The following is a 23,892-nucleotide window of genomic DNA, read 5'->3' on the forward strand; positions in this document are numbered from 1 at the left end:
CATACTGACTAGTGAAAATGTGTAAGAAATACACATTTTTTGAATAGGTGTTATAATTTTCCAAGTACAACAGTACTTGTAAAATAGTGTATAAATACTAAACAGTCATAAAAGTCTCTTAATAACTGGGCAAGAATGAGGGCTTTGGGGGCCCAGAAACCAAAATAAATTCAGTATGGGGGCATAGGAGGCCTTGTGACTGAGGAAAGATACTGTATGTGGGTTCAGGGGTAACCCCTGAGAGAAAATGTAGGTAATGTAGAAGTCTTAATGAACCATTTTTATATTTTCCTTCAAATGTGAATCTACCAAAAAGAAACAAACAATGTACAGTTGTGCTCAAAAGTTTGCAGTAGCCCGACTACGGGGAACGGCCGCCGTCCACGAGGCGAGTGGGGACGGGACTCCCCGACCGCCTGGAGCGAGGGAGCCGCTGCCGGGGGCGGAGGAGTGCCCTGCCATCCCCCGGGAACGCGGAGGGGTCGAGAGAAGACCGCCGTCCGTGGGGGGAGGAGGGAAGTGACTCCCCGACCGCCTGGAGTGGTAGGGCCGCTGCCAGGGGCGGAGGAGAGTCCCCACGGGACGCCGGGAACGCGGAGGGGCGTTCTGTCCGCTGGGGGTCGGAGGTCTGACTCCGGTCCGCCCGGGGAGGAGCGGCTGCAGTCCGCCTGAGAGGGTGGAGTAGTGATCGAGGACCACGCGACGGCGCATCAGAGAACCGGTGAGTTTCTTTTTCTCTCTCTCCTCTCTCTCTCTCTGCCGCTCCGTGTTGGCCTTTCCCTCGCCATTTTGTGTGTTTTTTTTTTTTCCCCTCCTGTCTCCTCCCAGGTCGAGGAAGGCGGGGAGGACCCGCCGGCAGTCGGGGCATAAGGCACGCCCCCCCCACCCGGAGAGGAAGGGTGGGGGGGGGATGTACGTCATGCCGGGGGCTCCCCGGCCTGAGGCAACGCCGGGAGGAGTGTAGAGCCGAGGAGGGCGGGGCCGGGTTGGAATGAGACACACCCGGTCCCCAATCAGCCTGATGGGGCGCGCGAGGGATAAAGGCGGCCGGGGACGACAGTTCGAGAGAGAGAGAATTACAGACAGCTGTGCTGTGTTTTTAGTTGTGTGTTTTTGGTTGGGTTTTTGTTTAATAAATTATTATTTAAGTTGTCAAGCCGGTTCTCGCCTCCTCCTTTCCGCTAAACCCCCTTACAGTCACAATTTCTGCCAGGGTATGCAAACTTTTGAGCACAACTGTATATCAAAATAGTGCAGTTTAAAAATACTGTTTGCTATAGATAAGTTTAAATAGGCTGACTATCAAATAATGGAAATATTTTTCATCTTAAGCGGAGAAAGTTTTGGTTGTCTTTCTTGCAATACATGCTAGAGATGATGTCATCTCTGACTCTGATTAATTTTCACAAAATTTAAACAAAAATCTCTTTGTTTATTATCAAAAGGCTCGAAACATGTTGATTATTAAAGCTAATGTTAGACTGAAAAAAATCTTTATAGTTTAAATGTGCTCTGGAACCATGATCAAATGGTCCTGAACTATCAGATTCATATCAAACACATGAAGAGTATTTCACTTTGCGTCATTCTTATTTTCTGCAGTATGTTTTAGCAAAAAATGCCGGTATCCATCTCTATTGCTGCTCACTGTATTTCTCCGCTAAAGTCTAATGTGGTTAAAATAACTGCGTCTGCAACTCATGCCATGGGTCGTGGAAGAGAGGCAATGCGTGTAGAGCGCAAAAGGGCATAAATGAAGCATGTTCAGTGCTAGAGAAAAATACTCAAGGATATAGCGCTGAAAGATCAGTGCTATCTACGCCCCCGGAGCGTGTGCGCTGTACACAGCCCCGTTGTTTTGTCGCTCTGCTAAACTAAATTTAAAAAATGTTGAGATGGGGCAACCATTGTCTTGATGTGTCGCGGTCCGGATGGAACCAATCCGCTAATTGGTGACCGCTGGTCTATACATACATCTGCCACTAGAGGGCGCACTTCCGCTTGCGTGCTGCATATCTCGTTCTGTCCAAAACCCAAAGAGCATGTAATCATGGAGTGTTTCTCTTTAAATTAACATTACGTTTATTGCATAAACCGTGATAGTGTGTTAAAGTACAAACATGACGTGAGTTCTATCCACGAGAGCATGAGGTACATTCACCATAACTAGTGTAGAGGTATGTTATTAACTGTATTCACACACAGGGCTCGACAATAAGGAATGCCCAATGGCCCGGGGCCAGTGAGAGAGAGATTCGGGCCAGTTGCTAGAACTGTCACTTGCCCGATCGGGCCAGTGCTGCATTTATAACATTAGTGCAAGAAAACAACAAGTGAGAGAGCACAAAAATTACACAGAGCGAGTCTTCTAACCGAGGAGCGAGCGCGAGTATATTTATCTCGCAAAGACACGCAAATGCATAATATACTGGACGCGCCAAAGCACAGTCGCTTGCAGACACCGAGTGCACTCTCCTAGTACTGTCGTCGCTCTTTTCCAAGTGTCTTAGCAACAGCTATTACCAAAGTGTAGAAAATAGAAGGGAAAAAAACCCCACTTAATGAATTTCGTAGCGGGATTGCACGTCTTGAGCAACATTTTAAGTATCCCTGCACATTCAGTGTTCGCAGTGCGTGAAATCCCCACATTTTTCATTTTTACATGTTGGTGAAAATGAGTAATCCACACATTGGAACACAAGAAATCAACAGTTTCTTTCTATAGGACTGAAAATCCATGTCTTTCCGTGCATATGTCTCATCATCATCATCATCTCTCCGTGCAGCGTAGACTGTTTAACATGCATGTGCTCTTGTAAAGGGACAGAGCGCTAGTTTTATTCCTACTGTAAAAAAACAAACACATTTTCTCTCATTAATTCGCCTTTAGAGATGAAGCGCCGAATGAGACGTGATAAACTTTGTTAAACCCTAGTTATACACATGTCTGGAAATCACGAGCTGCTCAATATCCAAAATGTAAGTATACATTTAATTAGGTTTGTTTCAAAACGTAAACATTAATTCGACATGATAATGGTGTTTGATATGAAAAGAAGCAAGATCACTACGGCTATTAGGCTATTATCAGAGCTGTTCAGCTGCAAGGTGAAGATGAATATTTGAAACAGTCTACTTCATATCATCCTCATAAAAGACCTGTTACATGTCTCATTTCTGGACTGTACAGGTATTTTTGTTTTTGTGCTTTGTGCATCAGTCTGTGTTGGTCTTTAGGTTGTCTGATTTCATGTTATATACAGTACACAGTGTTAATTCACAGATCAGGCTGTAGAGCTGAGGAGGGCGGGGCCGGGCTGGAATGAGACACACCCGGTCCCCAATCAGCCTGATGGGGCGCGCGAGGGATAAAGGCGGCCGGGGACGACAGTTCGAGAGAGAGAGAATTACAGACAGCTGTGCTGTGTTTTTAGTTGTGTGTTTTTGTTTGGGTTTTTGTTTAATAAATTATTATTTAAGTTGTCAAGCCGGTTCTCGCCTCCTCCTTTCCTCGAAACCCCCTTACACTGGTGCCGAAACCCGGGAAGGAGGAGGGATTCCCGTCGCAGAGTCCTCGACACTGCCGTCCACCCAGGGGAGCGCCGCTGCCGTCCGACGGGGGACGGAGTAGCCCGACTACCCGGACGCGGGGAACGGCCGCCGTCCGCGAGGCGAGTGGGGACGGGACTCCACGACCGCCTGGAGCGAGGGAGCCGCTGCCGGGGGCGGAGGAGTGCCCTGCCGTCCCCCGGGAACGCGGAGGGATCGAGAGAAGACCGCCGTCCGCGGGGGAGGAGGGAAGTGACTCCCCGACCGCCTGGAGTGGTAGGGCCGCTGCCAGGGGCGGAGGAGAGTCTCCACGGGACGCCGGGAACGCGGAGGGGCGTTCTGTCCGCTGGGGGTCGGAGGTCTGACTCCGGTCCGCCCGGGGAGGAGCGGCTGCAGTCCGCCTGAGAGGGTGGAGTAGTGATCGAGGACCACGCGACGGCGCATCAGAGAACCGGTGAGTTTCTTTTTCTCTCTCTCCTCTCTCTCTCTCTGCCGCTCCGTGTTGGCCTTTCCCTCGCCATTTTGTGTTGTTGTTTTTTCTCCTCCCAGGTCGAGGAAGGCGGGGAGGACCCGCCGGCAGTCGGGGCATAAGGCACGCCCCCCCACCCGGAGAGGAAGGGTGGGGGGGATGTACGTCATGCCGGGGGCTCCCCGGCCTGAGGCAACGCCGGGAGGAGTGTAGAGCTGAGGAGGGCGGGGCCGGGCTGGAATGAGACACACCCGGTCCCCAATCAGCCTGATGGGGCGCGCGAGGGATAAAGGCGGCCGGGGACGACAGTTCGAGAGAGAGAGAATTACAGACAGCTGTGCTGTGTTTTTAGTTGTGTGTTTTTGTTTGGGTTTTTGTTTAATAAATTATTATTTAAGTTGTCAAGCCGGTTCTCGCCTCCTCCTTTCCTCGAAACCCCCTTACACAGGCCTAATATCTCCCTAATGTATATTACACGTCACAACCGATTTGGTAGCAAGTCTCTTCTCAGGGATTCATATGTTTATTACATTAAGCCAATAATCACATCTTTAACTCAATGATTAAATCTTTGATCCTGTGTGTGAATACATTACACATGGCCAAAAGCTGAATGACAGCATGACTAAACAGGTGACTGAAAACCCATCATCCAAGGCATAAATCATATCTTGCAAATTATAAATGTGATTCAGTTTGGGGGGACATTGTCTTAAAAACATAATATATGTAAAAAAATAATTATCTTCGGACACATTTTTAAAGCCATGATGGTAAAAACAGCTATTTATCATTTTTGTATTGGGGCCAGTAAAAATTTTGGCAGGGCCAGTAAAAATCTGAAGCACTGGCCCGACCTGGCCAGTAGAAAAAATCCTTAGTGTTGAGCGCTGACACAGCATTCTGGCTGGTCACTAGTGTGTTCTGGGTGCTTGCTAGGGTGTTGCTAGGCGGTTACAAGGGTGTTCTGGGTGGTCAATAAGGTGTTGTTCGGTGGTTGCTAGGTGGCTGCTAAGGTGTTCTGGGTGATTTACTAGGGGGTTAGGGCAGCCCAGCAGGACATTTCATAATTGTATAAGAGAAGAGTTGAAGTAATGATTATAAGACATTCATCTACAAATGTGTAAATTTAGTTTAGTTAATGTAAGTCCACCTGAATCAGTTTTGAATATGAATATCTTGTGGTGTATATATATATGACTTTCACTATATTTGTATCAATGTATTAATTTCACTAGTGTTCATAAGAGGCTTTTCAACAATAATGGTCTAGTCATAATTTTGGGTCAGCTTAAACAGGTCTGAGTTCGGTTCATTTAACGGTGACTCAAGTGTGAACCCCTTAATGAGAACTCTCTGCAAAACATGACTTCATTTGGAGACAAAAAGCAATCACGCAATCACAAAAGCTGTGAAAATAATTGCAATATGGTTTTTGACCAAATCCTGCAGCCCTTTTATGTTATTTAAATTGTTCATATAAGAGTTAATGAGGTTTACACTAGCTCGTTGAAACATTTAATTGTTTTTGTCCTAGACCAATGACTCAGTCCGGACGTCCCATCACAGGGTTTGTGAGACCCAGCACACTGTCTGGTAGACCCGAAACTATGGAGCAGGCGATCCGAACCCCACGAACAGCGAGCACGGCCCGTCCAGTCACCAGTGCTTCTGGGAGATTCGTCAGATTGGGAACGGTACGAAACTCAGTACAAATGTAGAGTTATTAGCCAAATAAAGCTCATTAAACTACAGTAGGTTTTTTTTTTTAATATCCTTTATTTAACCAGGAAGGTCCCATTGAGATAATACAATCTCTTCTTCCAGGGAGTCAAGACGGCAGCACATATAAGTTTCACAATGAAATTACAAAGATAACAAATACATACAAAAAAACAAAAACATACAGTCATATATACAGTCAGATCAATAAAAACAATTACAAGTTTCCTTTAAAACAGTTTGCAAAAGACCTTTAAAAGTGCTCAAAGGGGGAAGTATATCTAAATTGATTACATTTTGCAATTCATTCCATGCCCAAGGAGCATAAAAAGAAAAAGCAGTTTTACCAAATTCAGAATGTACCCTTGGGACTTTCAGCCGAATTTGAGTTGTAGATCTCGTTCAGTAACTATTTGTACGATAGGTTAAAAGATTAGAAACATAAGGGGGTAGTTTACCTAAAAGTACCTTGGCAATAAATAAAAACATATGCAGTTTTCTCCTGTGATATAAGGATGACCAAGCTAACGATTCATACAAAATAGTTTTCTTACACTGTTGTCTTTACAGAAGAGTATTACTGTTCTCAGTTTGACTTGTACAATATTTGCAACAATGACATGTTGATTTTGTTGTTATCTCAGGCTTCCATGCTAACAAATCCAGACGGACCCTTCATAAACCTTTCTAGGTTAAATTTGGCAAAGTATGCCAAGATACCGAATTTATCAAAGGTACTTTGAACTTAGGAACTTCTAGTTATGGTCTAATGTAAATATCGATGATCTAATTTTGTTTAACACACAAACATCAAGCCTAAATGTCAGTGTATGTACGAAATGCTCCCTAAGATTTGATTTCTTTATACTCTCTCTCTTACTCAAGACCTTGTTTGAATACATCTTTCTTCATGAAAATGATGTAAAAAATGTAAGTATTTCTCACTTTTGCTCTGGTTAATTCTCTGTTTGCCATGTATCAGACATGATATTTTCCATGTTGGTGATTTCCAGGCATTAGATCTCGCTGCTTTGGCTACAGAGCACGCTCAGTTCAAAGACTGGTGGTGGAAAGTTCAGCTGGGAAAATGTTATTACAGGTGAACACACTTACTGATGTCATTTTAGAGAAACACTCAAGCAACGCTTGTTGTGACATGCATTGAGAGAACATTTTAATTGTTGATTTTAAAATGTGTGAGACTAGTTAATATACTGGACTTTATCAAAATGATTGACGAGGGGGCGTGTCCGGAAGTCGTGATATATGTTTATTTTTGATAACCATAACTGGAAATGTGTGGCCGGATGTGTGTTTGATGGTTGAATGACTGGATGTTTTGACAGGAAGTCTGTTTGAGAGATAACGATAAACCTAATGTTCTGACAGGTGTTTATGTCTGATAACATTAACCAGATGTCTCCGACCGAAGTTTGACCTTTGGTTGCTGAGATGTCTGGTTATGGTGACAGGAAGTCTGTTTTAACTGTCCCATGGTTGACCTTTGGTTTGACAGATGTTTTAAGTGATAAAAGTTTTGTCAAGCGTGCGGTTTAAAAGGTGTGTCTTCCTGACTCTGAATAACTCTCCACATTCAGAAAACTATTCTGAACGTTGCTGAAATGGCTGTTGAAATGACTGAAGATTGGCTTTTTCTTTCAAAGAGAGTGTGGGGTCCAAGTTTTACCAAGTTTCTCCACAATCCTTCTGACAGTTTCAAGTATCAATTTAATTTATCCGGTAATCGTCTGTGTCTGTACGATTTTGAGCGAACAAATTGTGAAGTGAAACTATACAACATGGATGTGGGGTATGTGTGGGACGAAGACCCTTACTTGTTTTTCACAGAAAAAGACTGGAACGTGTTCTACAATAAAGTCTGGACAGATCTAAATGATCACGGAGATGACCCGCTATCATCGGCGAATGGGATAGTACTACGGCTCCTTACCCTAGGTATCGTGTGGTCAGCGACCATACCTGAAAGAAGCCAGAGGATTACGTCTACATATTCGTCTGCGAGAGTAAGTCGGGCCTCGGTGAGCGCGTATGTCCAATTTCTGAGACCAAGCACAACGAGTGGTTTCTAATGATATTTTTATTTCCGTGGAATGACCTACCCATTATGAACGAGATCTTCTCAAAGATGTTCAAGTGGTGTGAGACGTACGATCGCTACATTCAAGTGAAAGATAAAATGTTTCACCCCGAGATGTGTGTGCATAGCCATAGAGACCAACACGTAACACCGCCACCTACTACAATGTTTATGTCTCAAGACAACATTTCTCCTTCCCACAACTCTCCAGCAAGAGATACTTGCGGCTCGTTGTCCCGAATTTAAACAAATGCTTAATTACATTTAAATGTATAATTAAAGTTTAATTCTATCAAGTATAAATTAAAGTTAAAACAAATGCACTTACACCTGTCATTTAACAAACTATTATTTTTAAACTCTTTATTTACAAAGTTTTTAAAGCACACTTCATACGACTAGGCTACTAAACACAACAATCTGTATCACACAGCAGCAATAAATACAAAGTACAATTTAAACACGTTTAATTAAATTTGAATAAGTTTAATTCTGCATACAAAATGAATGTTAAAACAAACATGCTTACATCGAACATAAACTATCGTGTACAACACTTGTGAATTTCATGTTTTAAAGTAGTGAATAGTGATAAAATTATATTGAGCATATATTAGAAGCTGAGACAAGAGTTAGTGTGTCCTTTAGTTTTAAGTAATATTATGAAATATAGTTTACATAAATGAGTCCTCACAGATGTAAACTTTAATTATAAAGTGTATTATATTCCTATTTTCATCAAAGGATTATCCCATATATATCCACTGAGCCTAAAACTGCTCCTGGAGTTAATACAGTTCAGTAAAAAACTGTTAACATTGGATCTGTGAACCAAAATATTTGTGTCAGAGCGTAGCCTGTCTGTAACACCAGTGATTTAACAGAGCATGTGTAGTTTTAAGTGTTATAATTTGAGTTAGAAGACTATTTTGAAATTAACAGATGAGATTTGAATTAAGGAAAACAACTAAACTCAACTGTTTATGTTGATGCATGTGTCTTGTGACATGCACTATAGGAAGTCATAAGTTGGCTACAAGTGCTCGTTTAAAAGTCTTACAGTTTCATGTGATATTTCACATATTTACTCTATTTTACAAAATAACATTGTCTGACTGACGCATTCAAACAGATATTTTTTTTATCAAAATTACGATTAGTCTTATCCACTGAATGAATGAGTAGGGCAAAGTACAAAACATACAGACCATCTTCAAATCGTGAATCATAGCAGATCAGTATGCAATGTATGCTTATCATAGATTGTTGTTTGCTAACATCCATTTTCTTACTAATTTATGACATTGAATTTACTTTAATGGGTTTTATGATCACTGAATATAAAAGTTGTTTGAATTAAAACTATAAGTTTTTACAAAAGTTCACATTTCTATTATTTATTTCATAGTTGAACTGTTACAGAGGGAAGACCCCTAGCTACTGCTCTATTTTCATAAACCTCTGGTGCAGTGACTATCAGAAGGCTAAGACTAAATGGTTCAGTGGGATGTTATGCCAGATTGAGCATTTATGACCAAATAAATAAAAATGTAATGTCTTTGGTTGAGTTCTGCATCTACTTGTACTCTCTAATTAAATGTGACCATTACATTTACAGTGGTAAAAGAAAATGGTAAGTGCTTACCTTAAAACATAATTAGTTATAACATTATTGGCATTATTATTATTTTACTGTTTTAATCACAAACTAGGAATTAATACTCGATAGGCTTATGTTTGTTGCTTCTACCCTAAAATGTTGTCTCTGCCATTTGAAATAATACAAATACAACAGTGATTAATCACTTATTCAATGTTATCACGACTCTGCTAAAATCACGTTTTCTGTGTTAATTGTTGTTTCGATGTCTAAATTGAAGATTTAAAGAGTGAAATTAAGAAATAGCTGTAATTATTTGATATATTTCATTGGGTAGTTGTATGGTAACTTCTAATGAAATTGTACACGTATAACAATTTTAAAATTAAAGTCTATGTATTGTTTGCAACCGTAGGTGAAAATTAGAAAGACCAAACAAGGACAAAGACCAAAAAGATGAAAAATGTCAATACTTCATAACACTGTTAGAAGATAATGATTATACATCAGTTAGTCTTTTCTACAAGTTTTAAATACTGTAAGTCTTTTCTCCAGTATAAGGTACATGCTTTAATGTGTGCTGTCCAGCAAGAGTGTTGATGGTGTTAAACATATTGAGAGTGGTCAGCCTTACCTTTAAGTTTCACGACTAGAAGACTAAGGTGTGTCTGTCTGTGTGTCTGTCTTGTCTGTGTCTGTCTGTGTGTCAAGTCATTTTTAGTAGTATAGCGCCTTTCACAACACATCGTTTCAAGCAGCTTTACAGAAAATCATGCATTAACAGTAAATGAAACTGTAATATCTATAATGTCTTAGAGTCATCATTGTGTAGTTTGATAAAATACGATTGTGAATTGGGAGAAACCAGACTCACTGTGGGGGCCAGTTCCACTCTGACTAAACAACATGAATATAATGACAATATTAGTTATTTATGTGCAGTGCAGGTCATGGTTTAAATTATTAAACTAAGTAAGTGTTAAGGGTCAGTGTTTAAAATAAAGATTTTGTAAGAACTGTAAGATTAATGACTAATGACTTTGAAGTTCATCCTGGATTAACTGCAGAAGTTCACATTGATGCATTGTGCTTTGTTAGTTGGCTGATGCAGTCTTTTGTTGGTAATTAATTGATAGTCTATGTATTTCATTATAAGAGTGTAGTCCATCATTAGACAGGTGATGCAGGCAGAGATTAATGAGGTGCATTACAGTTCAACCGTCAGGTCATTTTGGTGAGGTTCGGTGGGGTCCATCCTAAATCCAAGGTTCAGGCAGTGGCATATGAAGTATCTGATGACTTACAATTGGTGTTGGCATCAGTTCATCCTCTGAAGTCCATCGTAAAAGACTGAAGTGATGTCTGGCTGGCACTGGCTGTAGTTTGTCGTCATCACTCAGAGACACGTAGCAGTGGAGTCCGACTCCAAGCAGGAACGTAACTGGATCTGGCCATCTTTGGTAACCTCGGATATGAATCATGGAATCACTGAGACATGGAAACAAATAGAATAATATTAGCGTAGATGCTATTCAGTTTATTGCAGAGTTATAGATCAATGTTTGTGGTTCCAGCAGACCTAACTAAAGCAGCCTAATTGTGAGTTGATGGATAAATGAGGTGTATGTCTGGCTAAATAGATGAGTCTTTAGTCTAGACTTAAACTGAGTGAGTGTGTCTGCATCCCGAACAGTGTTAGGGAGACTATTCCATAGTTTAGGAGCCAGATATGAAAAGGATCTAGCTTCTTTTGTGGATTTTGATATTCTAGGAACTTTTAACAGGCCAGAATTTTGTGATCGTAATGAACGTTGATGGAATATAGCATGTCAGAAGGTCACTTAAGTACTGCGGAGCTAAACCATTCAAAGCTTTGTATGTAGTTAACAGAATTTTAAAATGAATACGAAATTTAACAGGTAACCAATGTAACGATGATAAAATGTTTTTTTACCAGAGGACATTGTTGAAAGATTCGTGGTATAGCATGAACTCATGATTATTATAAGAAGTTAGTGTGTTTTTTGGTGTCATGTTAAAAGTAATATATGATTACCGTTTTGTTTAGTTATCATCAACATTGTACAATTTACAAATAAATTTAAAATAAGATAAACTAAATTACTTTCAAATAGTTCACTGTATCTCAATTGATAATTGATCAAGAATTGATAATCATGATTAAATGGTGTACATGTTAGGATTTAGGATAAAAGAATAACTGTGAAATAATCTAAAATTTCATAAACATTTAAATAATTACAAATCATTAATCATAATGAGGAGTTTACACTTTAAACAGCTTGTAAATTCACAAGGTAGAAACCACTCGTTGTGCTTGGTCTCAGAGATCAGACATACGCGCTCACCGAGGCCCGACTTACTCTCGCAGACGAATATGTAGACGTAATCCTCCGGCTTCTTTCAGGTATGGTCGCTGACCACACGATACCTAGGGTAAGGAGCCGTAGTACTATCCCATTCGCCGATGATAGCGGGTCATCTCCGTGATCATTTAGATCTGTCCAGACTTTATTGTAGAACACGTTCCAGTCTTTTTCTGTGAAAAACAAGTAAGGGTCTTCGTCCCACACATACCCCACATCCATGTTGTATAGTTTCACTTCACAATTTGTTCGCTCAAAATCATACAGACACAGACGATTACCGGATAAATTAAATTGATACTTGAAACTGTCAGAAGGATTGTGGAGAAACTTGGTAAAACTTGGACCCCACACTCTTGTTGAAAGAAAAAGCCAATCTTCAGTCATTTCAACAGCCATTTCAGCAACGTTCAGAATAGTTTTCTGAATGTGGAGAGTTATTCAGAGTCAGGAAGACACGCCTTTTAAACCGCACGCTTGACAAAACTTTTTAACCATCCCGACTGCTTTGAGCTGAAAAAGAAATAAAGAGGGGATCACTTCTGCAAGTATCCAGAGGATATGAAGTGTTCAACAGGGGTAAATAAAGTAAAACAAATAAACCAATGGAAATCAAAAATTCTTTTAATAAATGTATTCAATAAATGGAAAACATATTTACAGAACTCAAACATTCAATTAAGTAATCAGCAGCAAAATATAAAAAAAACAAAAAAAAAAACAAAAGCATCCAAATAAAATAATAAACAGAATATGATATGGTATGAGCAGGTGGTATGAATATACAGCATGTAATGGATTGATGAATTCAACATGGAGGTTGTGAAATCAAATGGAAACAGTCTTATCTGTGGGCATGGCAATGGTAGAATCTAGATGTCATGCTTTGTGTATTCCCTTTTCCAACAGTCTTTACGCAGTTGCAATGATGCATCAAGGATGAAGGAAACCCCAAAGTGTGGTCAAAGGTAACACAGGACTTAAAGGAATAGTTCACCCAAAAATGAACATTTGTTGATAATTTACTCACCCTCAGGCCATCCAAGATGTATCTGAGTTTCTTTCTTCATCAAAACAGAATTTAAGATTTGTAGGATTTCATTTCAAGCCTCCTCCTTTAAACAATGCAAGTGAATGTCCTCCATTTTTTGATGGTCCAAAATGCATATTTAGGGTGCATCAAAATAATCCACACGACTCCAGTCGACAAATAAAGTTCTTCTGAACCCAAACAATTGATTAATTTTAGAAACAAAACAATACTTATATACTTTTTAACTACAGATGTTCACTTCCGTACATCCCTGTGACGCGAGCTCATGAGAGGGATGACGTAAGCTCGTTGGTAAGGTCACGCGTCACGTGGAGGAGGCAGGAAGCGCGTCATTGTTTACAAGAGAAGGAGCACTGTACAAAAGTTGAATTGTCTTTGCTTTAGATTTGTATTTGTATAAGTGTATTGTTAAAAATGGTCATTTGGCGTGTATATCCTGGATGCTTCAACCTTCAGAAATGCCAAAGAAAATGCATGCCGGGAAAAATATTAACTTTTCATCGATTGCTTTTACAAGCCAGAGCTCCAGTCGCTCATGATCATCACGCTGAACCTGGATATCAGTACACCCCTACATTCTCTCAAATATTGGAGCGTGTGCAGTGAACATTTTACCCCTGAGGATTTCAGACCATCGAAAGAAACAAAGGGTCGATATCTGAATTCATCGGCTATGCCCGTGCTGTTTTCCAGTGAACTCAGGTATGTGTGAAAACTTTGTCATATAGCCTATATATTTCTATATAGTAGCTAAAGTAACAAACAAAACATGATACTTACTCTACTGATAGGGTGCCATTGGGTCCTTCTGGCCTCGGACGGCACTTCCAGTTTATTCGTGGCAAACTGAAAAACACCTCTAAAACGCTGGGGCTCAGTAATGGTGGAAAACCATTATGTTCGGTAATGCAGCTAGGATTAGGAGTGTTCTCACCGGCTGCCTCTCTAATTGTTTCCAGTAGTGGGATTGCTATGGTCCAATCGTGGCAGCACAAGCTACTGTTGGCATTGTTTGGCATGTACTACTTGTGCACCACCATGTATGCATAGATCTCTGCCTCCCCGAGATTTGTGATTGCGCCGCTGCTGCAGCCTCCTCTATCTCCCTCAGTTCCTCATCGGTGTGGTTGGGCGAAAAACTCCATGTCCTCTTCTCTTCTAAAATCAAAATCCTCTGACATCGTGTTTGAAATTGTTTTGGACTGTTTCGGTTTGTGAACGGCACAAGTTTCTATTGTAAACAATGACGCGCTTCCTGACTCCTCCACGTGACGCGTGACCTTACCAACGAGCTTACGTCATCCCTCTCATGAGCACACATCACAGAGATGTACAGAAGCGAACATTTTAAGTTAAAAAGTATATAAGTATTGTTTTGTTTCTAAAAAATAATCAATCGTTTGGGTTCAGAAGAACTTTATTTGTCGACTGGAGTCGTGTGGATTATTTTGATGCACCCTAAATATGCATTTTGGACCGTCAAAAAATGGAGGACATTCACTTGCATTGTTTAGAGGAGGAGGCCTGAAATGAAATCCTAAAAGTCTTAAATTCTGTTTTGATGAAGAAAGAAACTCTGATACCTCTTGGATGGCCTGAGGGTGAGTAAATTATCAGCAAATTTTCATTTTTGGGTGAACTATTCCTTTAAGGAATGGAACAAAAAAATCTTCTACAAAAAGAGATAAATACAATTACACCTCATAAACCAATATAAACATAGAATTCTTGAATTCTTGACTTAAACAAGCAACATTCTTTACAAAGAACAAATAAACATCTTTTTACAAACAAAACCATCATTTAAAGAAATACAAAACTTGACAAAACCATAAAACATTGTAACACTTACTATTTTGAGCAGCAAACCAAAGGTTTCTCAAACAAGGATTGAGCTTCAGAGCAGTAGGCAACATGAGGTAATTAAGCTGATCTGGTCTATTAATGTACTACTTCCTGTACTTAAACTAATACCAGAGTACTGACTGAGACTCCTGGTGGTGAGGATGAGCATAACAGGAATAACAGAAAAATACCCTGTAGCAGGCATATGACTATTACAACTTCTATCACTTAAAACATCTGTCAAACCAAAGGTCAACCATGGGACAGTTAAAAGAGACTTCCTGTCACCACAACCAGACATCCCGGCAACCAAAGGTCAAACTACGGTCGGAGACATCTGGTTATTGTTATCAGACATAAACACCTGTCAGAACATTAACATTTCGTTATCTCTCAAACAGACTTCCTGTCAAAACATCCGGTCATTCAACCATCAAACACACATCCGGCCACACATTTCCAGTTATGGTTATCAAAAATAAACATCTGTCACGACTTCCGGACACGCCCCCTCATGAATAATTTTGACAAAGTCCAGTATATTAACTAATTGTGAGTAATTATTGATCAGTTACAGTAGAGGCTTTGTGTTTGCAGGCTCGGTTTGCACCGTGAAGCTGAGAAACAATTCAGATCAGCTCTCAGTCAGCAGGAGTTTGTTGATACTTACCTGTACCTCGCAAAGGTAACGTCACTATTCATGGCTTACACGTGTCCAAACCAGATGAGACTCAGTTAGATTCCAGCAACAAGCAATTGGTCTGTCCACACTGGATGTGATGCGACACTCCTACGCTTAAATGACTAATAAAATCAGAAATCAGAACGGTGTTTATTGCACGTAATTTATCCTTTTCTCACTGAAGCTGTGTATGGGCACCCTGTCTACGGCAAGCCCCGAGGGGATAAATACACAATCACACACATCCACTGGGTAAAGTTACTCATAAATCGTATCCTGATCAGTCTATTTCTATTGTTAATGTTCACACGGTACTCCTGTTGCTTTTTCGCGAGCTCCACTTGACGGGGAATCGTAGAGAAAGTCAGAGGGAGTTATTATGCACCCCTCTACGTTGCAAGTAAATCACTCGCATATGCGACTGAAATATGTCTGTTATTAGCCACTGGCGAGTAAATATTAACATTTCACTCGCCAGCGATTAAGTTGTGTAGTGTCAGCACTGAGATCCTTTTACTGAATAAAAAGTAAGCAATTAAGATGCTGGATTCAGCCTTGTCTTTCCCAGCATGCTGTGTCTCATGAACGCGCAGGAGAACACGTTTGTATCTCATTCAGTTGAACCAGAGATCTTATGTATAGTACTGAGATAATAGTCTTCGTGGTTCTATTATTGGAGAGAGTGTAATGGTGAACTAGCATTTTATGACAGTTTGCTGATGCTATACAAATGAATGGAGAGAGCCGTAAACTGACCTTCCGGTCGTAAAATCATCCATGACTTCTTTTATAAAACAGCAATTTGATCATAGTAAACTCCACACATAGTTCACTCCAAAAGGATTGTTTAGTGTAAAACATGTTGAAGATTAGCAGACAGGTGGTTAATTCATTAAATGATGAGCTGTTTTCTCACAAAAGTGGTTTATTCAGCATCTCCTCCATAGACATCCATTCAAAAAGAACGGCCTCTTGTCTCCTCGCCAGTGTACCACCCATAGAACGTCTATGGAATGGCCGCGTTACGCTAATCTATGTTAACCTTACTGGCTTCCCTATCAGAAAGGCTTTGATTGAACTCCGAATATCTCATGGAACTGCACCGCGGACGTCACCAGAACTCTCTTGCGATCACGTGCAGATGAACTGCTTCTCAATCTCAAGTGCTCTTATGTGCACGCTGAACGCAAAGCGCTCCAGTTTAAATTTCATTTAACGACCTGTGTAATGGCAAATGTCTTTCTTCATGAGAAATAAGGGCTCGTGAGTTAATCGGAGACTTGAAGTCGGCATGAAATCAAAATTGACCCTATTTATTTTTTTAATGCATGTTACTGGTCCTATTGTGAATGAATCATACATGCATATATACAGGGTTGGGAGGGTTACTTTTGAAATGTATTCCACTACAGATTACAGAATACATGCTGTAAAATGTAATTTGTAATGTATTCCATTAGATTACTCAAGGGCAGTAATGTATTCTAAATACTTTGGATTACTTCTTCAGCACTGGTAGATTTTTTCACTTGTTTTGACTATAAAAACTCTGCCAGTACAGTAAGACAAAATACACATGTTAAAAATACATTCTCTGAAAAACCTCAATATCTTATGCAGTGTTGTTTCTAAAACGAGATAAATCAAATTGATCTTGTTTTAAGGATTTTTAGATATTTTTACAGGAAAACAATACAAAAATTATTAACAAGAATATGATTTTTGCCCTGATATCAAAGATCTTACTAGAAAAAAAGAAATTATGATCTAACGTGAATTTTCTTGATAAAAAAATATGATCGTGTCTGGTAACATGTGCATGTAAAATGGCTAGAAATAGCATTTTAACTTAGCGTAAAGCTGACAGTTTTCACAAGGTTTATTTCTATTTCTTCTGCTCCAAACTTACTTCAAATTTACTTCTCTGTCTGCTCGTATGAATGTAACACATCATAAGAAAGTGTTTCACCGCTGTTCAAATGCACTTTGAATCGCATCATTTATATGTATAAATGTTTTCCATCTGAAAGGACTAAATATTAAATGAAACAAATGACAGTAAAATGCAAAGTAATCTCTTCAGTAATCAAAATACTTTTTGAATGTAACTGTATTCTAATTACCAATGATTTAAATTGTAACTGTAGTGGAATACAGTTACTTATATTTTGTATTTTAAATACATAATCCCGTTACATGTATTCCGTCACTCCCCAACCCTGCAAATATATAATATATATAATTTTTATTTTTATCTTGTAATCTTTAATTAATATTTCATAGCTTGCTCTTCCGGTAAAACGACGTGTGAAAGTGAAGAATTTAAGGCAGAAGTATTTTACTATTGCATAATATAATATAAATTAATATAATATAATACGTAATATTATATAATATGATAGCTATACAGGTTGGCGGGGTTAAATTAAATAAATAATTAATTTAACGTAAAACGGACCAAGACTGTTTCTGACAAATAACAGAGATGTATTTTAGTTATTTCAAAATATTTTGATACTTGAAATTTTATTTTTATTATTGGAAATGTATACTTTTATATTTGATTGTCATTTATAGGTTTTTGAAGCCTGAAAAGGAAATCATATACCCTTGTTTTATTAAATGACACAAGATAAATTTGTATAAATGACTTTGATGTGCGCATGAAGCACACATAGTGACAATTTGTATGACAATTAATTGTGATAATCATGAAAGACCTAAACAGACAATTGTCAGCCAAATTGCATAATCATGACAGCCCTAATTTTCATTATTAATTTCCAAACCTTGTGAATTTTTTGTTAAAAATGTGTATGAAATTTCAAACAGTGACAACAGCTTGTATCACTAAAAATGCAATTTCATGACATTATATAAATGGATAGAAAGTGATATTTTTAAAAAGCTAAAATGTTTACAAATATAAAATGTACAATATTGCATACTATATTGCGTGAAGTCAAATATATGAAGAGGCCCCCTTTCTCGGTTTGGTTAATATCTTCTTCATTTGTATTACGCTTAAATGTTGTCAGAAATCTGGCGAGTAAAAATAAAGATTTACTAGCCAGTGGTAATTCTTTCTCCAGCATGACTGTAGAGGGTTGCTATGTCTCACCCCTCCACCATACCGAGTGTGTGTGTGTGTGACAGACCTCCGACTGTAAAGAGCGAGATCTCAATACAGTAGTCGGTAGGAGTGACACCATCAGGCAAAATCAAGTTATTCTGAACCGGCTTAAGAGACGGTTCATAGTTTAATACATAGACTATACTCACTCAGTCCAGAGAATCTTGTATCTTGTCACTACATACTAGCGATTACACCATTACATTTATCTCACATATCCTATCTGTACTTATATTTAAGCTTATGCTGCCACATAATAACTCAACCCCGACTTGTTTATTAGTATATGGCCAGAGAGATCTCTTTTCAGGAGACTACCGAACAAAAGAATTCAGAAACTTTTATACATTATTGCATATGTTACTCCCATAATACTTGTTTACTTCATTCTGATTGGTTGCAGGTCTATTGCAAAAGTTAAAAGTTGCTGTCTAAGTAGATAACGAAGTAGTCTTTTTTAGTTAAATGTCAATGTATTAAAATAGTCATAAATTCAGCTGTGGCTGCTCTCTGTTCCCAATGTTCTCAGACATTCTTGCTTCATAGAGTAAGACACATTATTTTTAACAACCTGCTTTCTCATACTGTCTTCACATGCTTAAACTGCCCAAAAATCTATCATACTGGTTAGGACAAAAACTCTGATAAACATGGAAAAGATACTTTTTTATGTCGCATTTGGTTAAGACACAGTGTTACAGTCATTGCTGCTCAGTGAGAACTCTTAGTCTATGTTCTTGCTGCAGGTTTATCAGCGTCTCGACCAGCCCATCACCGCTCTGAACCTTTTTAAACAAGGTCTGGATCACTTCCCAGGGGAGGTCACCCTGCTCACAGGAATCGCACGCATCCATGAGGTATTTGTGACTTTTAGTGTCTGTTCGTTGGTTTTTGTGTAATGTTCACATCACAAATACACTCACTTTGTCTCTGCAGGAAATGAATAACATGACCTCAGCCACAGAATACTACAAAGAAGTCTTGAAACAGGACAACACACACGTGGAGGCCATCGCCTGTATTGGCAGCAATCATTTTTACACGGACCAGCCAGAGATCGCCCTGCGCTTCTACAGGTACCATTAACATTTTACAAAGTCAATGTCATTACATACATCATCACTGTTCTACCTCGATGTTTTATTATTTTGCTCTCTCTCTGTTAGGCGTTTGCTGCAGATGGGGGTGTTCAACTGTCAGCTGTATAATAATCTGGGATTGTGCTGTTTTTATGCACAACAGTACGATATGACCCTGTCCTCTTTTGAGAGAGCGTTAGCACTCGTGTCCAGTGATGATGAACAGGCTGATATCTGGTATAATCTGGGACATGTTGCAGTGGTGAGGAAAAACTCTTTACCCTTCCGTAAACTATGTGTCACACATCTTTTAGGTCAAATCTATTCAGCCAAGCACACACTACAAGACTCAACACACAGCACACATTTAAACACTCACGGGGGAATTCACTAAGAATGAGTTGCGGCCAGTAAAAGTGCTGTTTATTTGCACATGCTGTCTCCGATCCACTAAAGGAATTATGCAAATCAGGAAACAGTGCAAACGCACCCACAAAATCTGTGCTGAACGCAATTTGAATACTGCAATTCCTGATCATGCGGCCGGTTCTGATGATCAGAACTGTACAGCATCACTCCACTACTGTGAATCATCTGTTTAACATGCCGATATATGCATCTGAATATTTGATGAATTACTGCTGATATGATCGAGAGAAAATGTACATAAAGATCTCTTTTAAATTAAATTCAGTTTACCACCTGCTTTCAGTGGGCGCTAATAGCACAATGTTGACATTGACTGAATTAAAATATGGCGTGGCGTTATTTCAGTTCTGATTGCTGGATTGTGCATGGTTTATTGTAAACAATATAATATAAGAGGTTTTTGCCCTTAAGTACCACATTTAGTCAGTTTGCTCCTGACTCTATCACTCGATAACTCAAAACATTTAGTCAAATTTGGAAATTATTTTGACAGATTCATGAAAAAGAAGCTTTTCAAAACCTTTTGCAAATCAAACTTTTAATGGTGCATGAAAATGCAGGACAAATTTTCACAATGTTTTTGATGGCCAACAAAGAATAATGAATGAATATTTGTCCCTATTTTGCTGAAGGCTTTCTATGAATTTTGTACATCAGCTGGATTTGAAAATCTGAGTTTGTAATAAAGTAAAGTATTAATGGACAGGGGAAATATGCAAATAATTTATTAGATGTTAGCCTTGTGCTCAAGTATAATAAGGGTTTGAGAAAGTCATATTCAAAGCATTCTGGATTATTCTGATTATCTGTCATTCACAGGGCATTGGTGACTCAACTCTGGCTTACCAGTGCTTTAAACTGACTTTGGCTTTTAACAACAATCACGGTGAGGCTTACAATAACTTAGCTGTACTGGAGATACGGAAAGGCCGTATTGAGCAGGTGAGTTAGTGAACCCCTCAAAACATCAGCCATCTAGAAAGACACTGGTTAACTGCGTATGGACAGCTTTGTGTTATTACAGGGATCACACCGAGAAATCACTCATATCATCTTTTTCTTCTACACACTTTCGTGCAAATATTTCAGCTCCATCCACTTAACTTACAGACATTCAAACTTTATTTTGTACATACTTTCAGTCTTAGATGTACTATGATTTTTTTTTTTTTTTTTTTTTTTTTTTTTGTTACACTTTAGGAAATGTAAAATTAAAAATCTCCCTTTGAAAGTCTGTCAGTGATGATGTCATAATGTCCTGTCTGCTTTAATTAGATTTGAACATTTAAAGCTAATCTAGTTATATATGAAATACCATTGATCCCGATACTATCCAGATGTTGTGAGTTGTGGGTACATTGTATTATTATAGTAACAATTTTATCACATTTATATACTTTGTTTTCACCACAATATACTTCAAATATAGTCACAGTCAAATACTATTCTGTACACACAGTATTACAGTCAAAGAACTGTGTCCCTACAGTCTGTATCCTGTGCGTATAATATATATATGTAATATTAAGCAAATGTAATAAATGTCTATTGTTTAATAAATGTACTAAAATGTTCTTTAAAGTTATTGCAAATATTTGCATGTTAGAAATGAGTTTAGTGATTGACGTCTTGTTTTGGCACAGGCGAAAGCTTTTCTGCAGACTTCCGCTTCATTGTCGCCTCACATGTACGAGCCGCACTTTAATTTCGCCACGCTCTCTGATAAGGTACGACTCACTACACTGATGTAATAATATTATGCTGTATTTGTAAGGGTTTGTTTTCATGGTTGATATTTGTACTTGAACTGTATTTAGATTAACATTATATTGATTTTTACTCATTATAATCATACAAATAAAGTGTTTTCAAGCCTAATTTAACATAGTTTCAAAATATGCTTTGTGAATTTGTTTTTGAAAGCAATTCTTTTTTTTTTTTTTTTTTTTTAACTGATGTTTGTTTGTGGCTTAAAGGTTGGTGATCTTCAGAGTAGCTACATGGCCGCTCAGAAGTCAGAAGATGCTTTTCCTGAACATGTGGACACTCAGCAGATCCTGAAAAACCTCCGGCAGCATTTCGCAACATTATAAGCTGTCACCTAACTTTTTAATTACCTAATTACCCAACTGTCACATCACTGTGAGAATGGTACAGACAGAATAAAATAGCCTTTAGGAGGTTTGTAGCTAGGTTCATGCTGTCTCTCTAGCAGTTAAAAGTTTGATCTATAGCTCATACATGTACGCATATATATATTTAAGGGATAATAGTTTTAGAGCTATTCTTTTTAGTTCTGTAATAAAATCTACAGTTTCAAACAAAATCAGAGATGTTTTTGTAATGAACACAGAAAACATCTGTGTTTTTAGTTACTGTACATAAGGGGTGGGGAAACTTTTTCCCATTAAGGGCCATTGGAGTATTTATGAAATTATCCGTGGGCCATACAATTGCTTACAATTTCTGATTGTGGGTTGAAATGAACGTACGCATTCCATTACATGCTCATGCACCAAGAAAAAACACTAAAAGGTCTGTCGTTTATACAGTAATTTGTGGTGTTATCATTTAAAATAATTTTAATCATTATTTTAATTGAATTTTTTACAGTTAATTGAATCAAGGCCATTTTTTTTATTATTTTTTTTGCTTTTCAAATTATTTCTCAAATGGTTTTGCAGGTCTTATACGGCCCTGAGGCCTGATGTTCCCTACCCCTGCTGTACATGGTAAACAATATTGTTGAAGCTGAAGTGTGAAAATTATTGTTCCTATCTGTCACTCACTCGATGTTGTGTCGATGTAGTGACACTAGGGGTCACTCTTGGGAGCCCGAGACACCTCTGGTCTTTGATAAAAGGCCAATGAAAATTGGCGAGTGGTATTTGCATGCCACTCCCCCGGACATACGGGTATAAAAGGAGCTGGTATGCAACCACTCGTTCAGATTTTCTCTTCAGAGCCGAACGGTCATGCTCACTGAGCTGAATTCCCACGACTGTTCATTCACCTCTGCTGGATCTGACGGCACATTTCAGCGGCTTCTCCCTCCTCTGCACTGGTGCACTGCAGAGAATGCCCCTGGGCGCTAAGGCAGAAATAAGAGTATATTTCTCTAAAAGAGTATATTTCTCTAAAAGAGCGGCACACACGGAATGTCTTTTTAAAGACGCGTCTTTTTAAAGGTGCCTTTCTGATTGTGTGTTATTCCTGGTTGCGCTCGTTATCTCTCGCCTTCTGACGGTCACGATTACTGTCTTTCATGTCTGGACACTGCTCACGCGGAGACAGTGTTCGTGGATGGTCATGTACTCATTGCGTGGACATGTCCATGGCAACGATATGGTCGCGGCTTGCCTTCGTAAGAAAGCAAGCCACCCCAGAGGCTCCCCGCCTCGGTCCTTTTACCCACGGGTATGAGGCCAGCGGGGCGATTTGGGGACCCCAATAGGACCGCCACCGCCGGGTATCCCCCTCGGACCTTCCATTCCCCAGTACGCTCACCTGCCCCGATCGGGCTTCCGGATGTGTCCGCCGGATCGTCTCATGGCGAGTTCGACCTCTTATTTGGAGCCCGTGAAAGTGATGAGCTCTCGATCGCAGCATCGGAGAGCGGGCTCGTACAGTCGGACGCGGAAGCCTCAGCTGGGCTCCTCCCTTCGGGGACGATTGCCCAGTCACAGGCTGACGCGGAGATGAAGACATGCTTTCCCGGGCAGCCGCAAGCGTCGGCTAGAGTGGAACCCTCCACTCTTCCCTGAACCCTCACGGCTCGATGATTGGTTCCTGGGCTCGCAGCGCCGCTCAAAGCCACGCCCCACTCCCGTTCCTTTCTTCCCGGA

General features: G+C 39.5%; 1 protein-coding gene across 2 annotated transcripts in view; it reads left to right on the plus strand.

Moving 5' to 3' along the window:
* The window catches only part of ttc8 (tetratricopeptide repeat domain 8), a 24,056-nt gene extending 1,683 nt beyond the window's left edge, over positions 1-22,373 (plus strand). For both annotated transcript variants that reach the window (XM_051647190.1, XM_051647191.1), the window contains 11 exons: positions 5,556-5,715; positions 6,385-6,474; positions 6,626-6,670; positions 6,754-6,839; positions 15,322-15,409; positions 19,286-19,396; positions 19,476-19,615; positions 19,706-19,880; positions 20,867-20,989; positions 21,691-21,774; positions 22,024-22,373. In XM_051647190.1, the coding sequence (XP_051503150.1) occupies positions 5,556-5,715; positions 6,385-6,474; positions 6,626-6,670; positions 6,754-6,839; positions 15,322-15,409; positions 19,286-19,396; positions 19,476-19,615; positions 19,706-19,880; positions 20,867-20,989; positions 21,691-21,774; positions 22,024-22,140 (1,219 nt within the window). In that variant the 3' untranslated portion in view covers positions 22,141-22,373. The remainder of the gene's footprint in view (positions 1-5,555; positions 5,716-6,384; positions 6,475-6,625; positions 6,671-6,753; positions 6,840-15,321; positions 15,410-19,285; positions 19,397-19,475; positions 19,616-19,705; positions 19,881-20,866; positions 20,990-21,690; positions 21,775-22,023) is intronic.
* The last annotated feature ends 1,519 nt before the right edge of the window (positions 22,374-23,892 follow it).

Source organism: Myxocyprinus asiaticus, chromosome 20 (genome assembly GCF_019703515.2).
Source record: "Myxocyprinus asiaticus isolate MX2 ecotype Aquarium Trade chromosome 20, UBuf_Myxa_2, whole genome shotgun sequence".
In the NCBI taxonomy this organism is placed as follows: domain Eukaryota; kingdom Metazoa; phylum Chordata; class Actinopteri; order Cypriniformes; family Catostomidae; genus Myxocyprinus; species Myxocyprinus asiaticus.